This window comes from Cottoperca gobio, chromosome 5 (genome assembly GCF_900634415.1).
Source record: "Cottoperca gobio chromosome 5, fCotGob3.1, whole genome shotgun sequence".
NCBI lineage: Eukaryota > Metazoa > Chordata > Actinopteri > Perciformes > Bovichtidae > Cottoperca > Cottoperca gobio.
Window position 1 is genome coordinate 8,357,613 of NC_041359.1, and position 25,000 is coordinate 8,382,612.

Genomic DNA, 25,000 nt, shown 5'->3' on the forward strand with positions numbered 1-25,000 from the left:
TGGAGGTGGTGCCAAAGCTGAGGACAAGGAGAGGAACTTGTGCCATCAATACTCAAGTACTTTAGTAATTAAAGGAGACCAGGCTAGATGGCTTTCTGAACTAGTCCACTAATGCTTCATGAGGCATGCTCTTGTTACATGGCTGGCTGTAAGTGCGAATATGCCTGTGATTCACACTGGTCTATTTATGCAGAAAATCCACATTAACTCTGCTTCTTTGCCTCCTCCATTTCCTTTACTGCATGCCGCCTCTCTCACGGCTTACTACATATTGCTTGTCTAATTGCAAGACGGCCTGTATTTATGAGTTGCAACTAAGTAGCAAACTGCCACCTCATTAGCAGAAAAACATCCTACTGCCATCAGTATGGCAATGATTTTGATAGTCGCTCTGAGTACAGTAGGGCTCTCTCTGATTCAGCCTGTTCTCATTGAAGTGGACACTATAAAGTTCCCCTTTTAAGATTCTTCCCGGATGGTTACCTAAATGGATGGGGAAAAGAGACGAGTTCATAACCTGAATGGGAACAAATCAATTACATAGAATTGGTGAACTGGCAATCTGTTAATTTCTTAAACATTTGATAATGCCCCTTGAGGAGCATTCTGGTTAATTAACTCTGCAGTCATTTGTCGTCACTAATAAGGCAGTGTCATTTCAAAGGGGTTAGGGTCTGGCCATGACGAGTAATGAGGATTTTAACCTCAGCGGACATCTGGGGGATACCACTGTATAACATGAACTATTCAGTGCCTTTGAAAGCTCCAGTGGTCCACTTGCTGTGGTTAGCGGTTAAGAACTAAATGCACTGCTTTGTGCCAGCTCTACTATCAGATCATGACAAGTGCTTCTAGTATTGCCCCTTTTCACACAAAAAACACAAGTTATCATTCCGAGGGTTTAATGTGGGCTGAAATGTAATATGCTACTGCAAGACAACACTGAACAGTTTCCTTTTTAGAAAGCAAATCCAACAAAAGTAAACGAACAACAAAACACTAGATGCAAATACCTAATTCTCCTCCTTCTCTGAAAAGTCAGGGAATCACCAAAGTTATTACAATGCATCCTGAACCTGAGTGTGTGCCAAATATTATGGCAATCCATCCAATAGTTGTCAAAATATTTCACTCAAAGACAACAAATGTCAACCTCTTGGTGACACCAGATGAAAAGTCAGGGGATCACCAAAGTCACAAGGATTCATTGTCTTGGAACCATGAATGTCTGTACAAATGTTTACTAAATGTCATGGCGATCCATCCAATAGTTGTTGAGATATTTCAGTTTGGAACACAGTAGTTGGCTGACAGACGCACAGACAGACCTACGTTGACATCCACAGAGACACGCCGCTAGCATGACAAAGAATAGACTGAATTGTCTTCACTCATAGGCTTGTACTGTGAAAATGACCTAAATCAGGTTTTAAGTGAGATAAAAGGTCTGATTTGTCTCTGTCTTACTCATTTTTCTTCTGCTGTGCTATTTGTCTGTGATGCTTGTGCATTCTTCTCCATTTCCTTTCCTGGCAATAGAGGAAAGAATCCACTGTAGTACGCCATCTCTGATTTTGATAGGAGAGGATTACCCTTGTCATTAGAAGAAGGACATGGAGATCGTTCACAATCCTAGAATGATCTTAGAGGGTCATTTGAACCCGTCCATGATTGGAGTCTGTAAGCTTCTCTTCCTGTTCATAAAGGAGTTATCATGCAGGCCACATCAATACAGATTTGCAATTTGCTCATGAATATGCCTGCTTAAAATCGTGCCTTAGCCCCAGTAGCTAGGAAGGCAACATCCTTTTTATTTTTGCATGGACTCTCTGAGGAATTGATCCTGGATTGACATATTGAGAGTTTCCCCTAATGGAGCTGCACTTTGTCCAACCATTGAGACTTGTTAATGATGATAGCCTCTGTGTGAGTGGGACAGTGTCTTGTGCTCAAGGTTTATTCTGAATCCCTACTGGTCTTTACTGCCTTAATGCAGCTCTTCATAGTGCTTTATCTATATTCATAATTTATAAACTTGGAAACAAAACTGCATAAAGTAACGAGTTACTTTTTTAATTGACTTCTGATGGGTGGTGAGTGATGAAGGCTCTTTTTCAAGTGTCCTGTAATGTATTGATTGGCTCATGCAGCAGCAACCACTTTGCATGTGTCTTCCACATCATCAATCAGAGTAGTCTTTTCAACACGTCACAAAGAAAACAAAGCCTGACAAAGCACCGTAGGACATGTATTCACCCACATAGAAAAGACATAATATCATGAACACATGTACAGTTTCTTCCAGCAAATATGGAGTTTAAAATATGCAATACACCCTGCATTACAATGCTATACCACAAACAATTTACTAAAAATGCCCATGGTGACGTATTCAAATGTCTTGTTTTATAAGACCAACAGTCCAATCTCCAAATATATTCCATTCACTATCATAGCAGAAAAAACTATTGGTTGCAATTTAATATTTTGTCAAAGGATTAATCAACTAGCATTATTGTTTCAGCTCTACATGTAGGTGTTTGTGATATAGTGTCCAACCCTGTTTTTACAGTGTGTAATATAGGTGCTTTAATTCATCATCAATATACATCACAAAATGCCTCGCATACGGAGCATCAAATGCTGAGTAATCAGATTTATGAGTTTTATGGTATTACTAAAAGATAGCATAGGCTGGAGTGTTGAAACCCAGTGCTGACACTCTTCGATAAATAGCCTGCGTTCAGAGATAATGTTCCCTTAGTGTTACCAACTGCCAGAGCAGAATCACATCTTCACTCAGCATTGGCTGGATCCTGTCTGGCTTCTCTTCAAGAAACAAATGTGTTTTTTGACCTGCGGTGTCAACCCTTTGAATTTTTGAGTGACAGATTAATGAGCAGCGCAGCATTGACTGGCTGCTGTTTATGGGCCTGATCAAAGGTGATTGCCTGCTTTGTAACCTTCCCCTGTAAATTAGGGCTTATGGCTCTAATAAATTTCCAAGGGAGCCAGAACTAGTCTGTCAGATGGCGACTTTTTGACATTGTTCCTCTCTCTCATAGTGATAAAGACAACTGCTTTAAATTAGCCCTAGGATATTGACTCCTTTAGTTTAACAGAAGGGCAAACGACCGAGTAGTGGCATGTCTTGAAATGACTTTGGAAAGTGCCACTATCAGACATCCCCTCACTGTGATGACACTTCTCACAACAAGTGTGGTTTGACATTGTGCATGCTGCTCTCAACCAAACATGAGACTGCACAATTGTGTGCCTCTTAGGAGATGACCTGATGTTGCATGATGCTGTGCTGATTACCATATGGACCAGCCACACAGTGTTTTGGGACGAGTGGTGTTGACTATACCATGATTTTGTCCTTCAATGCCACTCGTGGATCAGTACAGCTGCGACAAGGACTTTGCAATCTGATGCAGCTGCTACCATAGCGCTGTCTCTCCTCTCTGTGACTTTGTGTGAGGGCACAGCCCACTCAGAGTGCTCTGTGAAGAGCGGCCGTATGGTGACATGGTTTATTCAGCATATTTCAATGTTCCAAAGAGTCCTTTGTTCATTTTTTAAGAACTTATGTCAACACAATTTTGTTTTCCGAATAGTTTTTGTGAGTTGTTGTCTTATGGTTTTGTTTTGCTACTTTTCTCTCAACATTTCGCTCAAAGTTTTCCCCGCATTTAGACTGTAGTCAAATTGTGTTAATTACTCTGCATCCTTTTTAATGTTGGGTTTTTGTTAAAGACTTTTACAGAAGTACATACCCAATTATTTCCTTTTTTCAGTTCTTAGTTTTATATTTATGTGAATGTTTTAGGAACACATTTTATCCTACTAAGACGTCTTAAAATGATCATATTTTGTATGCCAGTTATAATCACAAAAAAACAAAAAAGGGTTTTTACAAATGCGTCTTTAAGCAACTTTGTGACACGTCTACAAACCTACATCAATATTTTTGCTAAAACGAATCAAAATGAGACAGAGCAGACCAAAACCAACTACTAATTGGATGCGCAAAATTCATAGATTAATTCACACAAAATATTTTTGCATGAACATTTAATTTATGTCTAATGATCTTTAAGCTCATGTTTTCATTGGGATGTATTGGTATTGATTCACACTGGGAAGCACCTTGCTGTGTGAGTGTTCTCAGGATTTGATTAAAACATTAATCAAAAGCACCAGTTAAGATCTGACTGAAAGTATGACTTTTATTTTTGGCTTCAAACAAAAAAAAACATTTTTTGAAGAAAGAGGGGAAAAAAAAAGTTAGCATCCACCTCAGCGCTGGTGTATTTCCGTGACATTTTGTGATCACTCGCTGAATGTCAAGACTTCTTGCTGCAAGCCTGCTGAAAGCAAAATTCTTTCAGGGAGTAAGTGTTTCCTCAATATGACGTCAGCTTCTTTCTCCTCTGCCTAATTTCTCTTTTGTAGTAAAGCCTTTTTCACTGTGCTCTTGCATCAAAAGAGAAATGCAGTTGCATGGGTGTAAAACACAATGGAGAAAATAACAGGCTGTTATTGGTGTGGTGTCACATTAATACTGTATGTAATCAGTGATGGCATGTTTTTGCCTCCTGGAAATTCATGTGTCCCTGACCTAAAGCGAAAAGCATTTGTGTGCCTTTGTGGAACCTGCCTCTGGTGTTTTGATGGCGGGCCAAGTGCTTTACAAAAACTGGAAAGCGAAAGGAGACAGAGCTTTGCGTATTTATTCATCACTAATGTGAACGCTTGCATTTCTGATTTCCACCTTGCCGTTGTTTTCTATTTGTGTTCTATGGCATCAGTGCTCTTGAGAAATCCTGTCTATTTTGATTTGCAGAATGAATGAGACCTGTTCCCTAAAAGTCTTTTTTGACTTGTTTCTCATCATTTCCCTATAATAAAAGAGAATGTAGCTGTTTATCATTGTCACCACTCCGACTCTCCTGCCACTGCGTCCCAATTCTCGTCACTTTGATGAACTCATGGGAACGATCTTGAGTGCTTTTGTGTGTAGAGGAGTTTGCTGAGAATATTTATGCCATCTAGGGCCCATGTCAGAGCATAGAACTTTGTTTGTGCCATCAGTGCATCTTCACCAGTGTACACATCACATCCCATGTGTGTCTATTGTCATTGTGTGTGGGTGTATTAAGAATAAGTAGAACAGTAGTTAGGTAGAAGGACTGGTTAGGATTGTCTCTAGAGTGCTGCTGATGATAATTACTGTAGAGAGAGTGTCTCAGGGGACTGCAGTCCAGCTGCCTGGCTTCCTGCCTTGCTGCAGTACTGGCATTCACCACTTACTGTACTGCTTTCTTCCAGGGCAAACACCTGGATTACTCCTTTCCTGTCAAGACTTCAGCAGTATCCTGAGATGATTATCTCATAGCGTTAAGCATGACTGTGAGTGACTGATATAATTGTGGTCATTATAAGTCTGAAGGGGATTGTGGAGTAGTGTATTCTAGAGGGACTCGGGAGGGATCTCTTTGTATTATGTATCTATTCCCAAGGAGGCAGATCGGTCTGTGTTATAATTCTGTTTCTTACCTACGTTTTTAATGGGAATTAGATTTGACCTGCTTTAATTTTTTTTATATTATTATTATTATTATTATTATTATTATTATATATTGCCATTTTATGCATTTATTTAAAAAGTGTATTTTGAAAGTGGAGAAGTGACTGGAAATGAGGGGGAATTACCAGGAATAAACATGAATGAAATGGAAGTATAGGGGTTAATTGCTCCGGCTGCATTTCTCATGTCATATGCAGATACAAACTAAACCTTTACCATATCATAGGCAGACATAATACAATAATTTTCCACAAACAAGTGGTGAGTTAGCTAGTTAGAAAGTTAAATAATGACTAAATTTGAACACGCAAACTTAGGGGTTTAAAGTGAACAACTCATTTATAAAATAAATGTTTTAATGTTTAAATGTTTAATAAATAATTAATGGACAAATATGAATTAAAACTCCTCAATTAGAATGCTCAAGCTGCATCACACAAGGTCATATCTAGTTAGTAAAAACTTGCAGAAGGTGTTAACAAGTAAAAAAAACAACTGTATTCTTTGATTTAGGCTACTGTCGCTGGTTAATGCCATAAAACATATAAAATATATTCACTCCTGTAATCTAATCACAACTTGGCCTACTTGAAGTAGAGTGGGCTGTAGATGTGATGGGGGAGTGCATTGTGCATGCAGAGGGTTGTGATATTACTGAATTCCTAATTAATAGCATGCTGGCCAATCATCTGTACCACCCTTTGCAACCCTAAAGGAGAGAGACGGGGAAGATATGTAACAACGATCCCAGGCCAGAATCCAACCAGGGTTGTTGTGATCATAATATATGGTATGTTTCTTAAACACTCACCTACCACAAAGACTCTGAACCAGAGATGTTCTAGCAGTTATTCATCATTTTATGGAAAATGACTTTCCCTGGAAACCTAAAAATCTCCTCACACTTGGCAACTTTATAAAAAAACATTCTGTACTTTCAATTATATTTTAAGGAAGATTTATTTTAATTAGAGAAGCGCATTTTGTGTTGTCTTACTGTCTAGATCTATTTTTGTAAGTAATGAGTACATCTCTTACAGAATATGTGGGAAAGTAAAGCACGTCCTGTTTTTGGTGTTGAGCCAGATGTGCCTGCACGCAGGTCGTACTATTGCATTGCTCGACTTTGCCATGACAGATTTCACAAGCAGCTGTAGTTACACCAAGCCTCATTTCGTCTTTTTAGTTTTAAATTCAAGTAGTCAACAATACATGCACAAAGTCAAAAAGTCAAAGCGCAACAGGAAAGTAAACAATAAAAAGATAGACTTGCTGGTGCAACTCACAGTCAACACGTACAGTATTTATGTTTATGTTTACAGTAACATGTTATAACAAATTACAATAACGTGATATTTTATGCACTTAGAACGTAGTGAACGCCTGAAATATGCTGACTAAAATTATTTTTATTCTGGAGTTATTATGGCATTAAAAAATCATCAAGGAAAAGTTTGCAATTTATTACTGACATACATTGCCTGATAAATATGTTGCATAATGAACCAATTTTTGCCACTGTGGACCAATAAATGTTCTAAATGTGTCTTTGTTGCAAAGTTGACAGTTTCTCTCTGATTTGCTTTCACTGTAAAGTAATTAGTAACTGTTTAGAAAAGTGCTATTTAAATAAAGCCTATATTATCATGGTTATTTAGCAACAGTATAGGTAAGTCATCAGCAGAGTGTTTTTAAAGTAAAAGTGCACCACTAGTTCCATGCATGCTGCTTATGAAGGAATATTGTTGTTAGAGAGCCATCTTTGATACAAATTGTGTATAGCTCTGGTGCATACTAAAAAGTGCCCTAGGTGCCTTTCCATTCGCTGGTGTTTTACCCAAGATAACTGTTGGTGCCTGGAGGGACACCTCTAGCCCCACTTGACTTCTCCAGTGAGCAGCGGCTGTTATTTTAGGAAGTCTGCATAGCTCTCTTCCCTCCTCATCCTCACTCCTTCTTCTTCTGGGTGAAAGCAGAGACATTTTAATTGATGTGTTTGTCGTAGTTGGCAGGTTTGGGAATGTTAATAGCATATTTACATCATTGCTGCATCTTTATCTAAAAAGGTGTGCCATAATTTTGGCAGGAATTGAGATTCAAGTCCTTTTACACTATGGCAGTGGCTTTTAGGTCACATTATTGGCATCTACCAGCAGTTTTAGGATATACTCCCATGTTTTTGAATCTATGAACTGCATCAGTCACTGTTCCTCTATCTGAGAGGGAAGGGAATGTTTTCTGTGTTCTCAACCTTAAGGCCCTGTCACACAGGTCCGTATGGCAGAAACGTATGCTGGCGTATATGAAAATTAGCAAAGCATCCCAGTCACTAAGCTCATACTTCCTGTAACCTGGTCCTGTGACGCTTTCGCTCTCGCTCTCTGTCTCTCTCTCTCGCTCTCTGTCTCTCTCTCTCGCTCTCTGTCTCTCTCTGTCTCTCTCTGTCTCTCTCTGTCTCTCTCTGTCTCTCTCTCTCTCTCTGTCTCTCTCTGTCTCTCTCTCTCTCTCTGTCTCTCTCTGTCTCTCTCTCTGTCTCTCTCTCTCTCTCTCTCTGTCTCTCTCTCTGTCTCTCTCTCTCTCTCTCTCTGTCTTCTCTCTGTCTCTCTCTCTGTCTCTCTCTGTCTCTCTCTGTCTCTCTCTCTGTCTCTCTCTGTCTCTCTCTCTCTCTCTGTCTCTCTCTGTCTCTCTCTGTCTCTCTTCTCTGTCGCTCTGTCTCTCTCTGTCTCTCTCTCTGTCTGTCTGTCTGTCTGTCTGTCTCTCTGTCTCTCTGTCTCTCTGTCGCTCTCTGTCTCTCTGTCTGTCTGTCTGTCTCTCTGTCTCTCTGTCTCTCTCTCTGTCTCTCTCTCTCTCTGTCTGTCTGTCTGTCTGTCTGTCTCTCTGTCTCTCTCTCTCTCTCTCTCTCTCTCTGTTCTCTCTGTCTCTCTCTCTCTGTCTGTCTGTCTGTCTGTCTCTCTGTCGCTCTCTGTCTCTCTCTGTCTCTCTCTCTGTCTCTGTCTCTCTATGTCTCTCTCTGTCTCTCTATGTCTCTCTCTCTCACTCTCACACACACTCACACACACCAGGTTTTGCTAAACAAGAGACAGACAGGTCTATTTTGTCCAATTTAATTTTTCTATGCATGCTGGTCTTTATGCAATCCTTCTTGCCCTGCCTGTGAACACCTCCACATCATCAGTATTGGCTGCTGTAGAGGGCTATGGGTAATATACTTTAAAGCATAGCTCCGCATGAACACATACAAACTGCAATAACGGAAACATATAAATAGTATGGTATTGCAGACAACACTGTGGAGGTGACCCGCAGATGCTCCTCATTACTGTATTCAGTTATGCGAGAGAAGAGGCCAATATGGATCAACATGCACTGTTCTTCTAGAAAAACAACCCATTTTCACTCTAATGAAGTCTACTGACAGGCCCTCCCGAGAGTTGCAATGGAAAAAGCATGCTAATACAGTGTGCTGTGGCACAGAGAGCATTGTTCCTGGCATGAATTTTGAATTACCAGTCATGCAGTTTTGTTTTCCGTTGAGGCTCGTTGATCATTGTGCTTTAGTTCTATATTGGAAAAAGGTTTGGCTTGGCTGTGCCTTCTTAGAGTGGCCATGTCAAGCTTATTAGCCTTTAATCCCTTATAACCATTAAGGGTTTGTCAGAGCTACATTTCACTGCCTCCATCACTTAATGATTGAGATGTTGAACAAATACTCTCCATTTTAACTCCCCCAACCTTGTGTTCTTATTATTTCCCCCTCATGAATGATGGAGTGATTGATGATTTTAAAAGGCACAGAGTAGTCTTTTCAAGTCCCATGCACCACTGAGTCAAATTGCAGCCTAAATATGCATGACATGACATGGACACGCACACACATTTCAACAAAAACATAGTGTTGTCAGTGTTTCTTTTTTTTTGCTTCCTGCTGTATGTAGAGTCTTAAGAACAATGTGATATGTTTGATTAGCTCCTCTGTATTTGTGTCTCTAGTTTTAACCCCATCCTTCTTTATTCTTTCATAATATATGCAGTGGTTTCAAGGTATGCATGCTTGTTTGTTTCTTATGTACAAATGTATTCTTGGCAAAGGCTATCTGTATATTGAATGAATTATTATGCATGAGAAGAGCATTTTTTCTCTTTCTTTTAACTTTATAAGCCTTAAAAACATGAAACGCAATAAAAAGTGACATATTTTGCGACGTGAAAACCGCAAAAAAACATAATCAGAAGGTTTAATTTGAGCTCCCTTCTAAATGAAACTGATAGCAGTCAAATGACTTTGCACAAAACCTGTTTTGGTCATTTGTGGAACATAATAATAATAAATTGTATTTATAAAGTGCCTTTCAAAGCTAAAAGCAATCTCAAGGCGCTAAACATGATCTGTACTAACTACACAGGCATTGACTTAATTAAAACGATAAGCCATACACTGAATGCTGCAGGTTTATTGTTCAGGTTCCTCAACCTCAAAATGTTGCTTTGATTAGTTTAGTGCTGACATGATGTGTGAAAGTCACTGCGATGACGTAACGTAATGAAGAGTTTTCATTCAGCCCCTTCCGATACGTCTTTGAATAACTCTTTCATAATATTAAGGACATTTGCTTTTGCCCGTGTGTCCCAAACCACACACTGTTGTCCAACTTGTCCGTCCCACATCAGACACTATTGAGTGTGAACGTTCCTGAGTTTAGATTATTTGGTTATTTACTGCTATTTTTATTTTGTTTCACAATACCATACTCATAAATACTAATCCTAAGATTAATTCATCTTGTAACAGTCATGTTTGATTGGTTGGTCCATCTTCGTCGGCTCTTTCAAAAATATTTTCACCTTACTGCCATCATTTTTTATAGGATGCAGAATCAATTTCAAGGTGTAGTGCGCTGCTTGATACTATTGCCTTATTTCAGATTGTGTGTTTGTCTCCACATACATTTATTTCTCCCACTGTTAAGCACAGAACCCACCTGGGGCAGTTGGATACTTCTTTAAAAATCAACTAATGATCAATGTTAAGTGCAGAATATCGACCCTGCGGACTTAAGCACAGTAGCCGTGATGGGACATTTGATGTTGCTGTATTGATGTACCGTTGACAATGTGTTACTAACAATATTCCGGTAGTAGCACAACATACAATACAAAGAACATATTAACAGCATCACAAAATGTCATCATGATCTGAATTATATTGTGCTTCTCGTGTTCATGCCCGTGTCCTCAAATAACTAGCGCAAACAGAGTTACAGTGGATGACCGGTTAGGTCAGTTTAACTTGACTTCAGCAACATAATGTAGTGCAATCTTGTTATCATCATGTTAGTTTAATCTGCACTGGGTAAAGAAATGAACACGCTGAAGAATAATTTACCCCTCGCAATCCTTGTTTTCCCTTTACTTAAATGGCCTTTCTCTCCTTAACGACTCCCTGAAGATTTTCCTGTAAAAACATTTGCATGCACGCACACATGCCCGTACTCACACTCATGCTCATAGCAGTGTGTGCCGCTGTGGAAGGATTGTAACTCTAATGCAGCCTGTGTCTATCCGTCACATTAAAAAGCCAATTTCCTTTTAATAGCAACAACAGCTGGAGCTGACACGGCCTGTGTCTGCTGATGGGGCAAACTGCTCCCGAGCTGTCCTGCAGCATAGGCCCGGGTGCCTGCCTCATTACAGGAAAAAAGAGAGAGAGAGAGAGAGAGATGGGTGGAGGAGGAGAGAGGAGAAAGGATGTAGCCTCTGCACTCCGAGACATGTTTTGGTGTTTTTGGAGAGATGTTGAGCTGAAGGGAAATAATGTTAATATTAGGCATGATGGAACACTCGATATCGGTACCTTTTTATAGCACAATGTTAACTTTCTTTTTCTCTAACAAGTCACACGTACTCATTCTGCCTCCTTCCTTCCCATCCTCCCCTCCAGTACACCTGGTTGAGTCCCAGGAGATGGCTGAATCTGCAGGAGTACCAGAGCAAGAAACTGATGCAAGAGAGTGGCGTGGCTGTCCAGCGCTTCTATGTAGCCGACACAGCTTCTGAGGCCCTGGAGGCCGCGAAGAGACTCAGTGAGTAGAGGACACATGCACACAAACTCAACGATGAGCTAATTAGAAATTGGTGGCCAAAGGTCACTGTGACCTCACAAAACATTCTTTTGGCCATATTGCAAGAATTCATACGCTAATTATAACAATTTCACACAAATGTCAAACAGCATAGAATTATGAAGCGATGACATTTGTGACACGCATGGATGTAAACTGCTTGACTGGTTGGCGGAGGAATACAACCGCATAAAATTAACACTTTTCATCTTTTCATTTGAGGAAATTCTGTTTTCTTTGAACCTTTTTTGTGTATCAGCAATGTTTAAATGTCGAATGAACACAAGCTGCTGAAAATAGTGTAAAAATGACTAATATATGATTTAAAGGTGACAGATTATGCTATTTTTTTAAATTCATACTTGTATTTTGGGTTTCTACTAGAACATGTTTACATGCTTTAATGTTAAAAAAATACATTATTTTTCTCCTACTGTCTGAATATACCTGTATTCACTCTCTGTCTGAAAGGCTCCATGTGACGGAGGAAGCACAATCTGGATGTCTTGTTGAACCTGCTGTTTTCTGACCTAGGCAGCCCACAACAAGCTGACTGGGTTGTCCTATGTCACAGTTTGTGGGTTGTTAGACCCTCCAGATATCCAAATGGAGTTTTTTTATAATATCCATCCATCCATCGGCTACCGCTTTTCTGGGGTTGGGTCGCGGGGGCAGCAGCTCCAGTAGGGAACCCCAAATTTCCCTTTTCTGTGCCACATCCGCCAGCTCCGACTTCTCATGATATGTCCTTTTTATAAATGAAGAAATATCTTATCAAAGAATTAAGTAAATAACACTCAGCAAAGGGTCAATCCTAACCTTTTGGTATTTCAGTTTTCAACACCTGGTGTAAATTTAAAAACAACAACATTTGGGCCCGTCAGTATTGAGATTCTATTTCAGCCGAGTTGATTAGAGATGTGTGACAATAAACTAATGGGTCTGCGTGCTAGTGATGGTTTCTGTTTTGGCCCCTTTTAGCATGGGTTGTATTTCAAACTATTTTGATATGTCATGTTTGGTGAACAAGATAATTCTTCATTACGTTTTCATGCGTTGATAACAAGTTAGTCTTTGGGTTTGTAAACTGATTTGTTTGTAACAACTGTGTCATTGTACTGCTGTACACTGTGACACATTAACGGTCCTATTTGTGCTGCATGGCTCTGCAGACCTGCTACATGACGTGCAAATGGCTGTGGATAATCAGGGTTGAAGGTTTATCAGGTTTAATCTCGTCTTAATGTTGTTTGCTTATGTTCGGAAGCCGGGGTTTTTTTAGATTAGTGGTTGTGCCTGCTCGGTTTTTCATCACACACTCATCCGCGCTAATTTGTTTCACAACCTCTCGTGTTTAGTTTCTCACGTTTTGCATGCTCTTTGTTTTTAGTTTTTTTTTTTGTTTTAATGTATTTATTTTTAATCCTTGGATACAAATTGGATTATTGCCCCCACACGCTCACACCAAGCCATGCACGGAAGTGACTGAAACTCTCATTTTATTTGTGTAACACAAATCTTCACAAATACATTATACTTGCATGGACAAAGATAGTTTAACACACATTTGTATGCACCCACACATAGCTTTCTCTTCCTGCTCCTATCTTCCCTGTTTTTCTTTCTTCCCACACACCAAACTGCCCAACACATACAGTGTATATTTCCACCCTCAGCTTTATATTTTATTCAGCACCCTCTCCAACTACAGCACTGACTTTCCGATAGTGCATCCAGGTTGGTTGTTAGCCAGCAAGGTGCCACTCTTGCTGCCTTTGGGCTCCAGTGCCTGGGCCGTTGCTTTCAGTGGCCCCGGTTACGATGCAGTCAAAGATAAACTGAATAGCAGGAAGAGGACATATATTTTCATGACAGTACCTATATTGCTTGGAATGGGGAAGAAATGTAGGCAGAAAACCTCAGGACGAAGGAGTTGGAAGGGAAAAGACTGTTTCATAAAACCAAGGCCACATTCAAGAGTTTATTTACTTACAACTCAGGATTTGTGGTGCTTCTTTAGATGCTAACAAGTCGGATAACATTTCTCCATTGTTATGACAGTTAGGTATGGCGGTGTTTTGAAGTTTTCTCCTGGCAAATGAAAAGTGGCACCGCAAAAAGGATTGGATGTGTGGGTCATCGTAAAACATTTCTTAAGACATTTCTATGTTGAACTGCAAAATGCTGTATGTGCAGAGGGAAAGGAACTTTATACAAATGGAGGCTGGAAGTGATTTATCGTTGCGGATTGTCCACTGAGGTAGAAGTAATTGCATGACTGCAGTTCAGAAATGTTTTATTGGTTTCTTCAACCAATATTTCAAGCTCAGTAGCAGAGAATCCCACTTTTTATTGCGCTCTATTTTCTCCAGAAATTGACAACATGCATGTTAAATAGCCCAGCAACAGTCTGTAATTAGCAGCAGTGCATTCAGATGAACTTGACTGTGGCTGCGACCACTCGTATCATGAGTGTTAGTAAATTCCCCGCTGAATTGGAAACATGCGCCAACGTGTTTTTTTTGTAACTGGCAGTAATTTGCGGTTGGTTTAGTAAATCAACCCCGCTATTCCCACAGCGTACTCCAGAGCTACTTCATCTTCTCATCTCCAGTTATGCACTAAGCTTTGGTCAGTGTGTGTTTCTCACACTTTGTGTATCCTGTGACTATTGCTGGCACACTAATAAAGCATGCAAGCGAGCTTCTACTTAATTTCTTCAGATACACACCGTGTAGTTCCCTGCTCTCACATGAATGTGTACGGCTCGCTCTTGGGCCGTGTTAGGTCATACATACATGAAAGTGACAGAGAATGAAAGAAAAAAGAGGAGATCAGTAACCTATTTAGTTAAGATTTGAAATGCAAACTGAGACTGTCGAGCTCTGACTACGAGGGGGGGAGGGGGGGTGTGAAGCCAGTCCTGGATGGAGCTCTGCTTCATGGCTTCCTGTTGTAGAGGACACGCAATATGGCTATTTGGGGTATCTGAGCTGACCAGGAGTGACTCAAATGGATTTCTGTGTGGCGCTGATGTCCTGCTGTGAGCCCCTGGTTCCCCGCAGACTACAATAGAATGAGCCAGTCAAGCAAGGACGCACAGATGCAAATTAATGACATGCGTTGGGTAAGCTTGCCCACACACACACACACACACACACACACACACACACACACACACACACTTAACCATGAAGTGGTTAAGTTGACAGTTCAATTGCAGCTATGCTGTATTGAAACGCTTCTCACTCCTCGTGTACTGTAGAGTGGTCCAGCTCTCCTAAAGTGGACACAGATTGATTTGGTCTATTACTGCGAAGGACAAATAGCTTAAAATCTTTCTTCTTCTCTATCGATACATAAAAAGAATATCCGACATGGACCATTGATTCCCTTTAACTTGAATGACAACTCAGGGGAGAGTTTACGTTGTGGCAGATGGGTGACTCACAGCCAGCTAATGGCTCATGGAAAGTAGGGCCCCATACTGGGTTAGCCTTGCAGGGAGTTATCAGAAAGTCAAAAGTGTTTGTAATGTGTGCTCCACTGAGACACACAGGGAATGGCACTCTAACTGTTGCTGTCTGTCCAAAACCAATGACCCAGAGTGAGAGAGAGAGAGGACCGACCTCTAACTTCCATATCTAAGTGTTAAATATTCCTGTCCTTTTTTTGTTAAGTTTTCACATTTGTGGATATTTACTGTCTCAACCTATCAGTTCTTTTGAAGAGCTAAGACGATACATGATTGTAGAAACATGCTATACTCCTCAGCAGTAAATGGTGAAAGTACAAGTAAATCTGTCTCTGACAGAATCAATAGTTGATGTTTGTAATGCGATGCCACTAGGTCATGATGCAGTTACATTTCAGCAGCACTTCTATTTCTGTGCTTCTTAAAATGTGACCTCAAAGAGATCAGAATAATTAAGCTACAAATATTTGTGGAAGTAACCCCACATAATTAAAAATACATAAATGGTTAAGTATCTTTTGTTAGCACATTTCACTAAGTGCTTCATCAGGCTTATGAGACACTTAATTAAAAGAGTAGTCCTATCTCACTTCACACACTAGTTATAAATACTACCCAGTAGTGTAAATAAAGAAGAAGCATAATACGTCACCAGATGAACAAATGGATGCATCACTAGTAGTTGGTGACACTTCAGATACCCCCATTTGAAAAAGGTGTGGGTAGATGGATGTGAAGGAGGTTGTCTTCTTTGTCAGATCCTCTTCTGCATTGCCTCTCTATGTTATTGATAACTGTTTACAGCTTCAGTCAACGTGAGTCTGAAATAGCTTTTCTTTTGCAGTGATGTGACCACACTCGTATACACACAGCTATACAACATATATAGTATATGCTGGTTTTTTACAAAGACCTTTTTGCTATCTTGCCGTTCTGACATATCAAAGCAAGTCCGGTAATGAATATAGATTATATCTTTGCTTTCAAACCACATATGCTCGGCCGTGAACATGCACACACAATACACATACCTGTGCCCTGCTACAGCCAAAGAGAATGTGATTATGCACTCCACTTTGTGTGTCACCACCAGCTTGACAGATGCATCTGTTGAGCAAATCTTGATGGATTTTCAGTCTGAATTTTAAATCAAAACCAAATTTTCCTTGCTGCGAGAGCCCTTCATGTCTGTCATGCCTCTTGCATCCCCCAGCAATCATTCATTGACAAAGCGGCGATGGAAGAAAACATTGCTTTCGGATTCTTATCTTGACCACGTGTTGAGCCTGTGTGATGAATGGGAGCAACATATACTCGTGTATGAGTACATCTCGTATCGGATGAGTTCGGAATATGTTGTCCTTCTTTACAGTTGTCATCTATCCGGCCTTGCTTTGACAAATTGTGTCGCGATTCTATTTTCTGTATTTTTCTATTTCTCTTCTCTCCGTCTTGTGTTAAATGTTTAAAGTTATCTTAATTCCTCTCAATCCTCGACCTCCTTATTCTACCCCTTTTTCACTTTGTGCTTAGAACAAACCTCACTTCCAGAATGGCGATCAACAGAGGTAGGAAACATTTTAATTTATTTCACTCTGCTATGAATATTCAGTGTAAACAGAGCAGTTTGTATGCACGGCTGTCAAATCTCATGTGTGCTTATTAGAGGGATAGTTAGTTTGATATGTTGGTTTAATGAATAATAGCAAGCTACCTTGACTCATCTGACAAATGCGTCTCCAGCAGTTTCAATCTGCCGCGCACTGCCATCTTAAGTCTGCATGCTTGAAAGCACTCAGAATGTAGTTGGCTGAGGGACACACCGGTTCCTCCATTGAAAGCATAAACATTTTGTTGGCCATGCAATATATAGATATAAAGTGGTTTATGTTTTCCAAAAAGGTGAGAGGCTCTCTCTTTTGGCTACTGGGGATCTTCAAGAGCCCTTAAAATCAAGTAAATGAGGCTGACACTGTGGCTCAGATGATGTGTAAGTAAAAGTAGCTCTAGGCCAAGGACACTGTTGTTGTGTGTATCTTAAAGAGATTTCAGTCTGCTCATTTAGTTGTCTGCTCTCTGTGTTAGCTAAGACCCCTCTATGCCTCCGGCTTGTGATCTTCAAATTGAGACGAATCTCATTGTAAAACTGGAGCTAGCATCTTTCCCACACAAAACTGGCTTAAACTGTGTTGTGCCATGTCGGCTGTTTTAGTGTTGGTGCCAGACTTCTCAGGGAGACCAAAGCATTTTGGGTTAGTTTCAGATACAGTGCATGAATGACATGTAGAGTCAGTGCCCATTCAGATGATTTATCAATTAAAGTATCTTGTATATTATGTCGGCCAAGCAACCAGCGTAGTGTGTGGTGGCTTTCGGTGTCCAATGTTGAATTCTGAGTTCAAATGCGTGTGTATAATATCAGTAAAAAAGGATCCTCGGATAGATATAAATTATCAATGTGCTGCGTTATCCAGTTTAAAGTTAAAGGCTGCATGTTGAACCATATCTGCTGAAAGGGAAGTGTGAGGAGATTGAACAACCTGACGTGCAGCAAATCTGCCCAGAAGTGGAGGCACGCACCAGCAGACCTACGGTTGGGTGAGATAATTTGATATTTTCCCTCAACCACTTTCCAGTGGTATGGGTTTCCCATTGTGCACTGAGGTGCAGAGGAGACTCCCTGCACAGCAGCCTCTGCTGGATGGACTCCCAGAAATATCCACTGCATTTCCCCATTACTAACAGTGTGGACAGACATGGGATACCCTAGACACGGAGCCAAGGGCATGTTGGTAGGAGCCAGTGGTGTAGAGGGCCAGGGCAGCTGTAACTGTGACAGCAACTGGGAGGACAGACAGGAAATTCCCTGCCTTAAAATCCTGCAGATTTCTGCTTTGGTGTGTAGGGGAAGTTATACGATTACTAAGAGTTTCCTTACTACAGGGTAGAGGAACAATGTTCATGTAACCACAGATGTATGGAGATAATCCACTGACGAGACAAATATGGTCACACTCGATGTGTGCAATGCAGTTAAAGGCAATCGAGTACATCAATGTCTTTCTGCATTTGTGAAAATGTAATTGAGAAAGCTGGTGTAGACCCTTTCTTTACAGTTTTGTTTTCAATGTACTTTACTAGGAAATTAACATTTGAAGACTCAGGACAGTTCTTTGCATTTGTTGTGTGATGTAGTGATGTCAGTTAGATTTGAATACGTCCGAGCAATCTTAGTCTTTCTTACCCTCAGGGTGTGCATCAACTACAGGTTATGAACGTTTTTGATAACATACAAAAATGTGAAATTATCGCATTGGTAATGAGATGAAAAGAAAATCCATGCCATACAACCCTAGTTTGCTTCTATTTATAGTTTTCAATTCTCAGTAGTGGTGATGCATTAGAAAGGTTTATTAGTAAGAGTGTGAAATACAATGCTTAAGTCGCATAAGATTCAGCATAACACACACACGCGCTTACACTCGGTGGGCATCCTGCCTAGAGAGAACCATATGCCTTTTCACTAACCCAACACGCTGTCTAGCCTGTACCATCTGTCATAGAAACACTCCTCCCGCACATGGGCATCACCACACGCCGCTCTGTGGACTTCCTTATTCATGCGTGACGATTGCATCTCACCCGGGTCCTCTATCATACTTCTTTCTCCAGCAACCTGACTGGCCTATGTGCAAGTGGAGATGCTGTGCTATGTTTTCTCACTGTATTTATTGCTGCTGTTGTTTGATAGGCTGTTTTCATATTAGAGGACAGAAAGGACTTTAACCATCGATATGGCAGCTGTTGTGGGTGGAGACATTCTTATACACTGACGCTTACCACTATGTCAGGGTACACTTATTGTTTTAATGTGCTGTGCTGTGCTGTGGAGCTGTCACTTTTCATTTGAAACTGCAACTTCCTTTCAACCATTAGACAAAATGAGACTTTTATAGCTTGTCACTCAAGTGAGGTTGAATAAACTGAACATCAATTCTACAATGTAGTTTAGGATTAGGCTAGGTAGGTTGTGTTTGAATTAATTTGAAAGAATACTGTGCTAGTTGTCATTGATAACATGTTATGTGCTTTAGGATTTAGGTACAAATGACACTTGTTCAGTTGCATTTTATCTATATCTTTAGCTTAATTGCGTTCATACTTACTTACTTAGAGGAGTAGAGTTTGAGGACAGAATGTTTGGGGGGAGATACTTGCATACTATAGATTTAGCACTGTGTGTAAAGTTGTTCTCGTCATAAATAAGATTTAAAAATGAAATAATATAAGTAAATAGTGAAGGTTTAGAACATTATGATGGACGTACACATCATATCTCATAAGTTGCTGCAGCAATTTTTAGGTTGATGCCACTTTTTACACAGATTTGGTGCAATATTTTTACATTTCTTACCAATTGAAAATTTGATTAAAAATGGTCGAACATTCCTCCAACATACCATATTAAGACACCAACACCTTGAGTAACACCATAGAACAATTATTGCTGTGATTTGGTATCCAAAACCTTTGATATTTGGAGATTTCTGTAAGAATTGCATGTTTCTTCTATTGTGGAAAATATTAAGAAACCCCCTTATTGTCAGCATACCTTGGAAAGTCATACATCCTCTGAATGTCCTCTGTCGCTACTTTGTAGTTCATGTAGCTCTCAACAGGTCATTTTATACAGTGAGGTCAAGTTTAAAAAGATAAATGGTCTCACTACCATGAAATGGCTACTTTGGCGACTGACATCACACATGAATACAGTTTGGCTCATCGAATCCACAAGAGTCCAGACATACCCGATTTATGCAATTCCAAGACTGTTCAGGGACACCAATATGCAGAAACCATGTTAAAGCTGAGCTGGCTATAACCTCAGAAAGACACAATGGAGGCTTTTAAAAAAAAAAAAGAGGATAAATTATTAGTGTTTTTTTTTATTTGATTGGATTTTTTTCTAAAAATGATATGAAATGCCTCAATACATGTGGTTGTTTATGTCTAGGTAAAAGATGTGCAGCCTAGAAGGACTCCACAATTCAAAGAGATTTTGAAGCGCTGTTGTGAGTGTTCAGTAGCTCTATGTTACTCTGATGCATTCATGCTTCAGTTCATCTTTTTATGTAATTTTGTCTCAACACTTGCTCAGTGATGGAGCCATTATCTGGATAATACTGGCCCTAAATTGCATGTTTTATTAAGGCTATTCCATGCTTCATTGAACAGTGAATTTGTAAGAAGCATTGCAGTGATATTTCTTTTATCCTATTGCTCTCTCTTTTTTCTTCTTTGTACTCAGTAATTATTATTGCCTACCTGGATTAGTTTGTACAACTGTGTTGTATAAGGCCTAGGTCCTCTGTCATCACATTATTTTATGCTCAGCTCTCTGTGTGCAATACCAATCCTGTCTCACTAGTGACTAAGAAAATATTTGGACAAACCCATCATTTTAATTATGTGTTGAATGAAACACAGAAAGTCACTGTACCTGTACCAACCAACACTAGGGACGGCCTAAATATACCTCACTGTCAAACATGGGTAAAACATTGAACATTGTCAGACCGCTTCTCACTGCGCTTTCCCTCCCTTCTCATTCACAGACCCTACTAGAGCCGCCTTGTGCACTTCAACTCTTCAAGCGCCTTTTAAGACCACTTTCATCTTCCCCCTTCAAAAAATGAGTCTCTGGTGAAAAGCGCTGACAGTAGCAGTTAGTGCTGAGTAGAGTTGGCTCAACGATGAGCCTTTCACTTCAATCTTCGTCTGAAGTACTGTGCGATAAGACGACCCTCTTGGAGCTTTGTTCATTTTTGCGCGTATGTAAACCAGCTGGAACCCATGTCCTCTTCTTGTTGGTGTACTGGACAGAAGCCACTGAGGGAGCTGCTCATCTATTGATCTTACAATTGGTTCTTGAACTTCAAAAGAGTATGCTTCCTCAGTCTTACGGGAAATTGCACTTGTATTGTTGACGTCTTCATGCCACTTGCCATTTCATATCCATCTGCAAGCGTTTACAATTGCCATCTCCGCTGTTTCCAATAGAAACCCGGCTGTAGCTCGGCTTTGATGTCAAAGGTGTTGAGGAGAAAGAGTGGGAAGGGAAGTTAACTGGAAACATGAGGCACAATGGACTTTGTCTATATTTTGTTGAGTTATACAACTATGCAAGACAAGATAAGTTTGCGATCTGTTTATAATGAGGTAACCTGCAACAGAGCCAGTCATAGTGTCAGATTAGTATGAGAAAGTGTAAGTGCAACTTTATAAACAAAAGGAACTTACAAACTCTCTGGAGATCCAGTGAACGTCTTGAGTCCAAAGCACTTGTCATATGATGCATCGTTCCATGCAGCTAGCAATCAACAGACATGTACAACATGTGTAGCTTAAAGGGTAGTATGTAAAGTTAGGGAAATGTGGGTGCACAGGTGTAGTGGGCATTTTTACATGATAACTCTGCTGAAAAGTCCTCTCCCAAGCAACGGCTTGCCAGTCAATTTCTTAAATATTACTTTAATAATGCTTCTTCCTTGATAATCTAATATCGAAGCACATGCAGCAGTCGGAATGCACCGGTTGAGGGATCAAGAAAAAAAATTGCATTGACCAGTAAGTTTGGGCGATATGCCTTCTGCAGCCCCCAACCTCCCTGGGGAGCAGCGTGGAATTGTAAAATAGACAGAAACAAAACAAACCTGTCAAGGTTAGGTCTTTGAACTGTTCCAACAATCACCAACTCTGGTTTGGTAAAAAGAAACTTAAAAATGTACATGTGAAAATGTTCCAGATCTACAGCTTTCCCCCTCCCTCTGTCTGTCTTCCTCCCTGCCCGCAGCTGTCCACTAAGCAAAGACACTCACTCTTCGGACACAGACCATTAAATAATTGGATTAAAACAAAACAACTGACAAAGTACAACCGCCGATATATTTTCGTCAAAATAGCCAACCCTATTGACTGGCGTTGACTATGGAAAATATTACAGTGGTTTATATGTGTAGGTTTACATGCAAACTATTAGGGGTGTTTGTTTTTCTGCATGCTGTTTCTGTGTTTACAGACACGCATTAAAAAACGTACGCCCTGCTAATTAAAATGTCATTACATCTGAACTATTACCAGTCTTTATAACCCCTCTGTGGCATCAGTTTTAGTGAGAAGAATACTTTTAATATATCTTAGCAGCACGTGTAAAAGAGGCTTGTGTTTGGTTTTGATTGGTTCATGTCTAGAGCTTTTGTCTTCTACTTACATTGAGATTACTTCTTTTTTCACTCTGCCATTTTATGTTCGACCACTTTGTACAACTGTACACAGCAAATGAGCAGTATGCAAAAGACCGAAGTAACATAATTATAGAATAACAGATGATTAAATGAACTGTTCCCTGTTCATTTGTGTTGATTATTTGGTAATGGTATTAGTTATATACTCTTATGACTCATCTGGTCTCTGCACACTAATAAAAGAAAATCACTTGACAAATATGCAACCATTAACCATGCTGCTGCTGTTTACGTTGCCAGAGTTTGAAATTAGTATTACGTTAATAACCACTACGTAAATGGGTTGAGGGCCATTTACATAGCTATTAACTGATAATCTCAAGTCAAAACAAAATTGCTCTTTTTTCTGCATTTTACCCACACATTCTGACCTTTCTCTTTTTAGCCACCTAGTCTCTAATCTCTTTTCCGCTCTCTCTGATTTTGTTCACTCGCACACCTTTTCTCTCTCATTTTCCCTTTACTTCAGTTTGTTGTTGCTCTCTTGTACTTATTTGCTGTGTTGCTCTGTCTTTGGCTATAATTTATACCCAACCCTCCCATAAAATACACGTAGTACTACAGCAGCACCTCTGTGTCCTCAGTTTGCCACTTTCATCACATTGTAGGGGAACTAAAATGAGTGCTAGAGTGGGCTGCAGGTAGCTCTGCCTCGCCACCCCACTCCGTGCGGAGCTCCTGTTGATGGACAGAACAGCTCTCGTCCTTTCAGGGGGCTGGCCTGTCACACAGGAAGACAGATGTTAGTCTGCAGTTTTCCTGTCCCCAGTCCCTGCCGAGATGGCACGCACCCGATGGTGAGGGACTGGGTAACATAAGGTTATCAACACCAGAACGGTGGCCTGCAGACAGACACTGCATCAGCTTCATTCAGAAACATGGGTTGTATGATAACTGCAAACACTTGCATTCACAGGCATTTTGAGAATCTGCAAAAACAAACTGAAGCACATAGACAATACTCAAACATGCACACATCACTCTGGCCTCACCAAGGACCTGTTGCCATCCCATACATTAGCTGTCTCTGAGGTCTCTCGTTTGGTAGGAAAAAGCCAAAATTGTCTTAACAGCTGTAAATAGGCTTTGCAGGGTAAAGAAGCCTGTCTTTCAAAGAGCTGATTTCTGTAAGCAGCTTAGTGTTTCCACCTCCTCATTACGCACCCTAACCTATTCATAATGTGGGTTAGACGTGGAATTATATCTCACACAACCCCTCTATCGTATTAGGATGATGCTTATGTGCCAATAGAAGTAAAGGTGTAGGCTATTTTCTATTGTCAGGGTACTTTACATAAATGCAGGCGTCCTATAGATGTGTTGGTATTAGTTAGAGTTAAGAAATAGATATTATACTAGTGGTGTGAAATGTACAAAACATCATTGTTCTTTTTTTGTAGAGCCCTCCAACCATTAGACAAGCTTCATTACTCGTCGGTGCAAATGGCATTGCTCTTGCCCACCAGTGCATTAGCAGCAGCAGATGTTGGTCGCTTTTAGAATAGTTTGATCTGCTATTGTTCATGCTGAACTGAGGAAAGATGTGGCGTCAATAATGAGAAATGAGCAGCTTATGTTTGTGCAGACTCTCTTTTGCTTATTTAAAATATTTTTATGGCGATTTTCTGGAACACTCCGTTGTCCGCACCCAGAGTTTTTCTAGTTAACTGTGTCATGATGTGGCTTGATGTGAGTAAATGTCTTTGCAGAGGTTTCTTTGTCTAACAAAAGCATTCTCCATACTGATATCCCTGTGGTCATTTAGCACCCATCGTTCCACAACACCGTTATCATTATCGTCACCCCTCGGGTTGTATGGCAGTAAAAATAAGGAGACCAGGGCCCTCTCAGGATGTCATTAGAAGTGCTGTCTATGTCTGAGAGACAGGTGGACTTGTCCTCTAATGAGGACTCGGCCACAATGCAAGCGGGTATTGGGGGAGGTGTCACAGAGGTGCCACTGTCGGTCCGGGACGCTTCTATTCTCCACTGAGAAGCACTGAGATGGCATCATTAGAGGCAGAGACGGACACAGGGACAGTGGGCTTAACCAGACAAGACAGTGAGGTGGTAATGATATATTTATTTGTCGCCAACAAAGAGGTCAAACTGTTAACCTTTTTGTGTCTAAATCTTTGTTTGTCCCTTGTTATACAAGTCCCAACATTTGGTCTTCCAGACATGCCAGTAGCAAGCAGACTTTCTCGAGCGAGGTTAGGATTTATCAATGTTTGTTGACTTTTCAACCTCAACTGAACATGGAAATATATTTAGCTTGAAGAATTCCACGGTCATTATGTCAAAGTGGATTTCCTTTTGGATCACCTTCCATCAGTGCATGAATGAAGAGGGATTTTCTAACATTCTGGCAGAATTGGAAATAGTAAAGATTTATGAAAAGCTGAACTGGTCCAAAAAATTATACCAGCATCATCACACAGGGAGTCTTAACACTAAACACAACCTATTTAATGTACTGACACTGCCTGTGCCAAAGTGTTTTCAAACA

The 25,000-nt window shown here is 40.3% G+C and overlaps 1 protein-coding gene across 1 annotated transcript in view; it reads left to right on the forward strand.

Moving 5' to 3' along the window:
• LOC115008778 (succinate--CoA ligase [GDP-forming] subunit beta, mitochondrial-like) overlaps positions 1–25,000 on the forward strand; it is a 57,485-nt gene that overhangs the window by 5,677 nt on the left and 26,808 nt on the right. Inside the window, exon 2 of the mRNA XM_029432593.1 lies at positions 11,532–11,673. Coding sequence (XP_029288453.1) covers positions 11,532–11,673 — 142 coding nt within the window. The remainder of the gene's footprint in view (positions 1–11,531; positions 11,674–25,000) is intronic.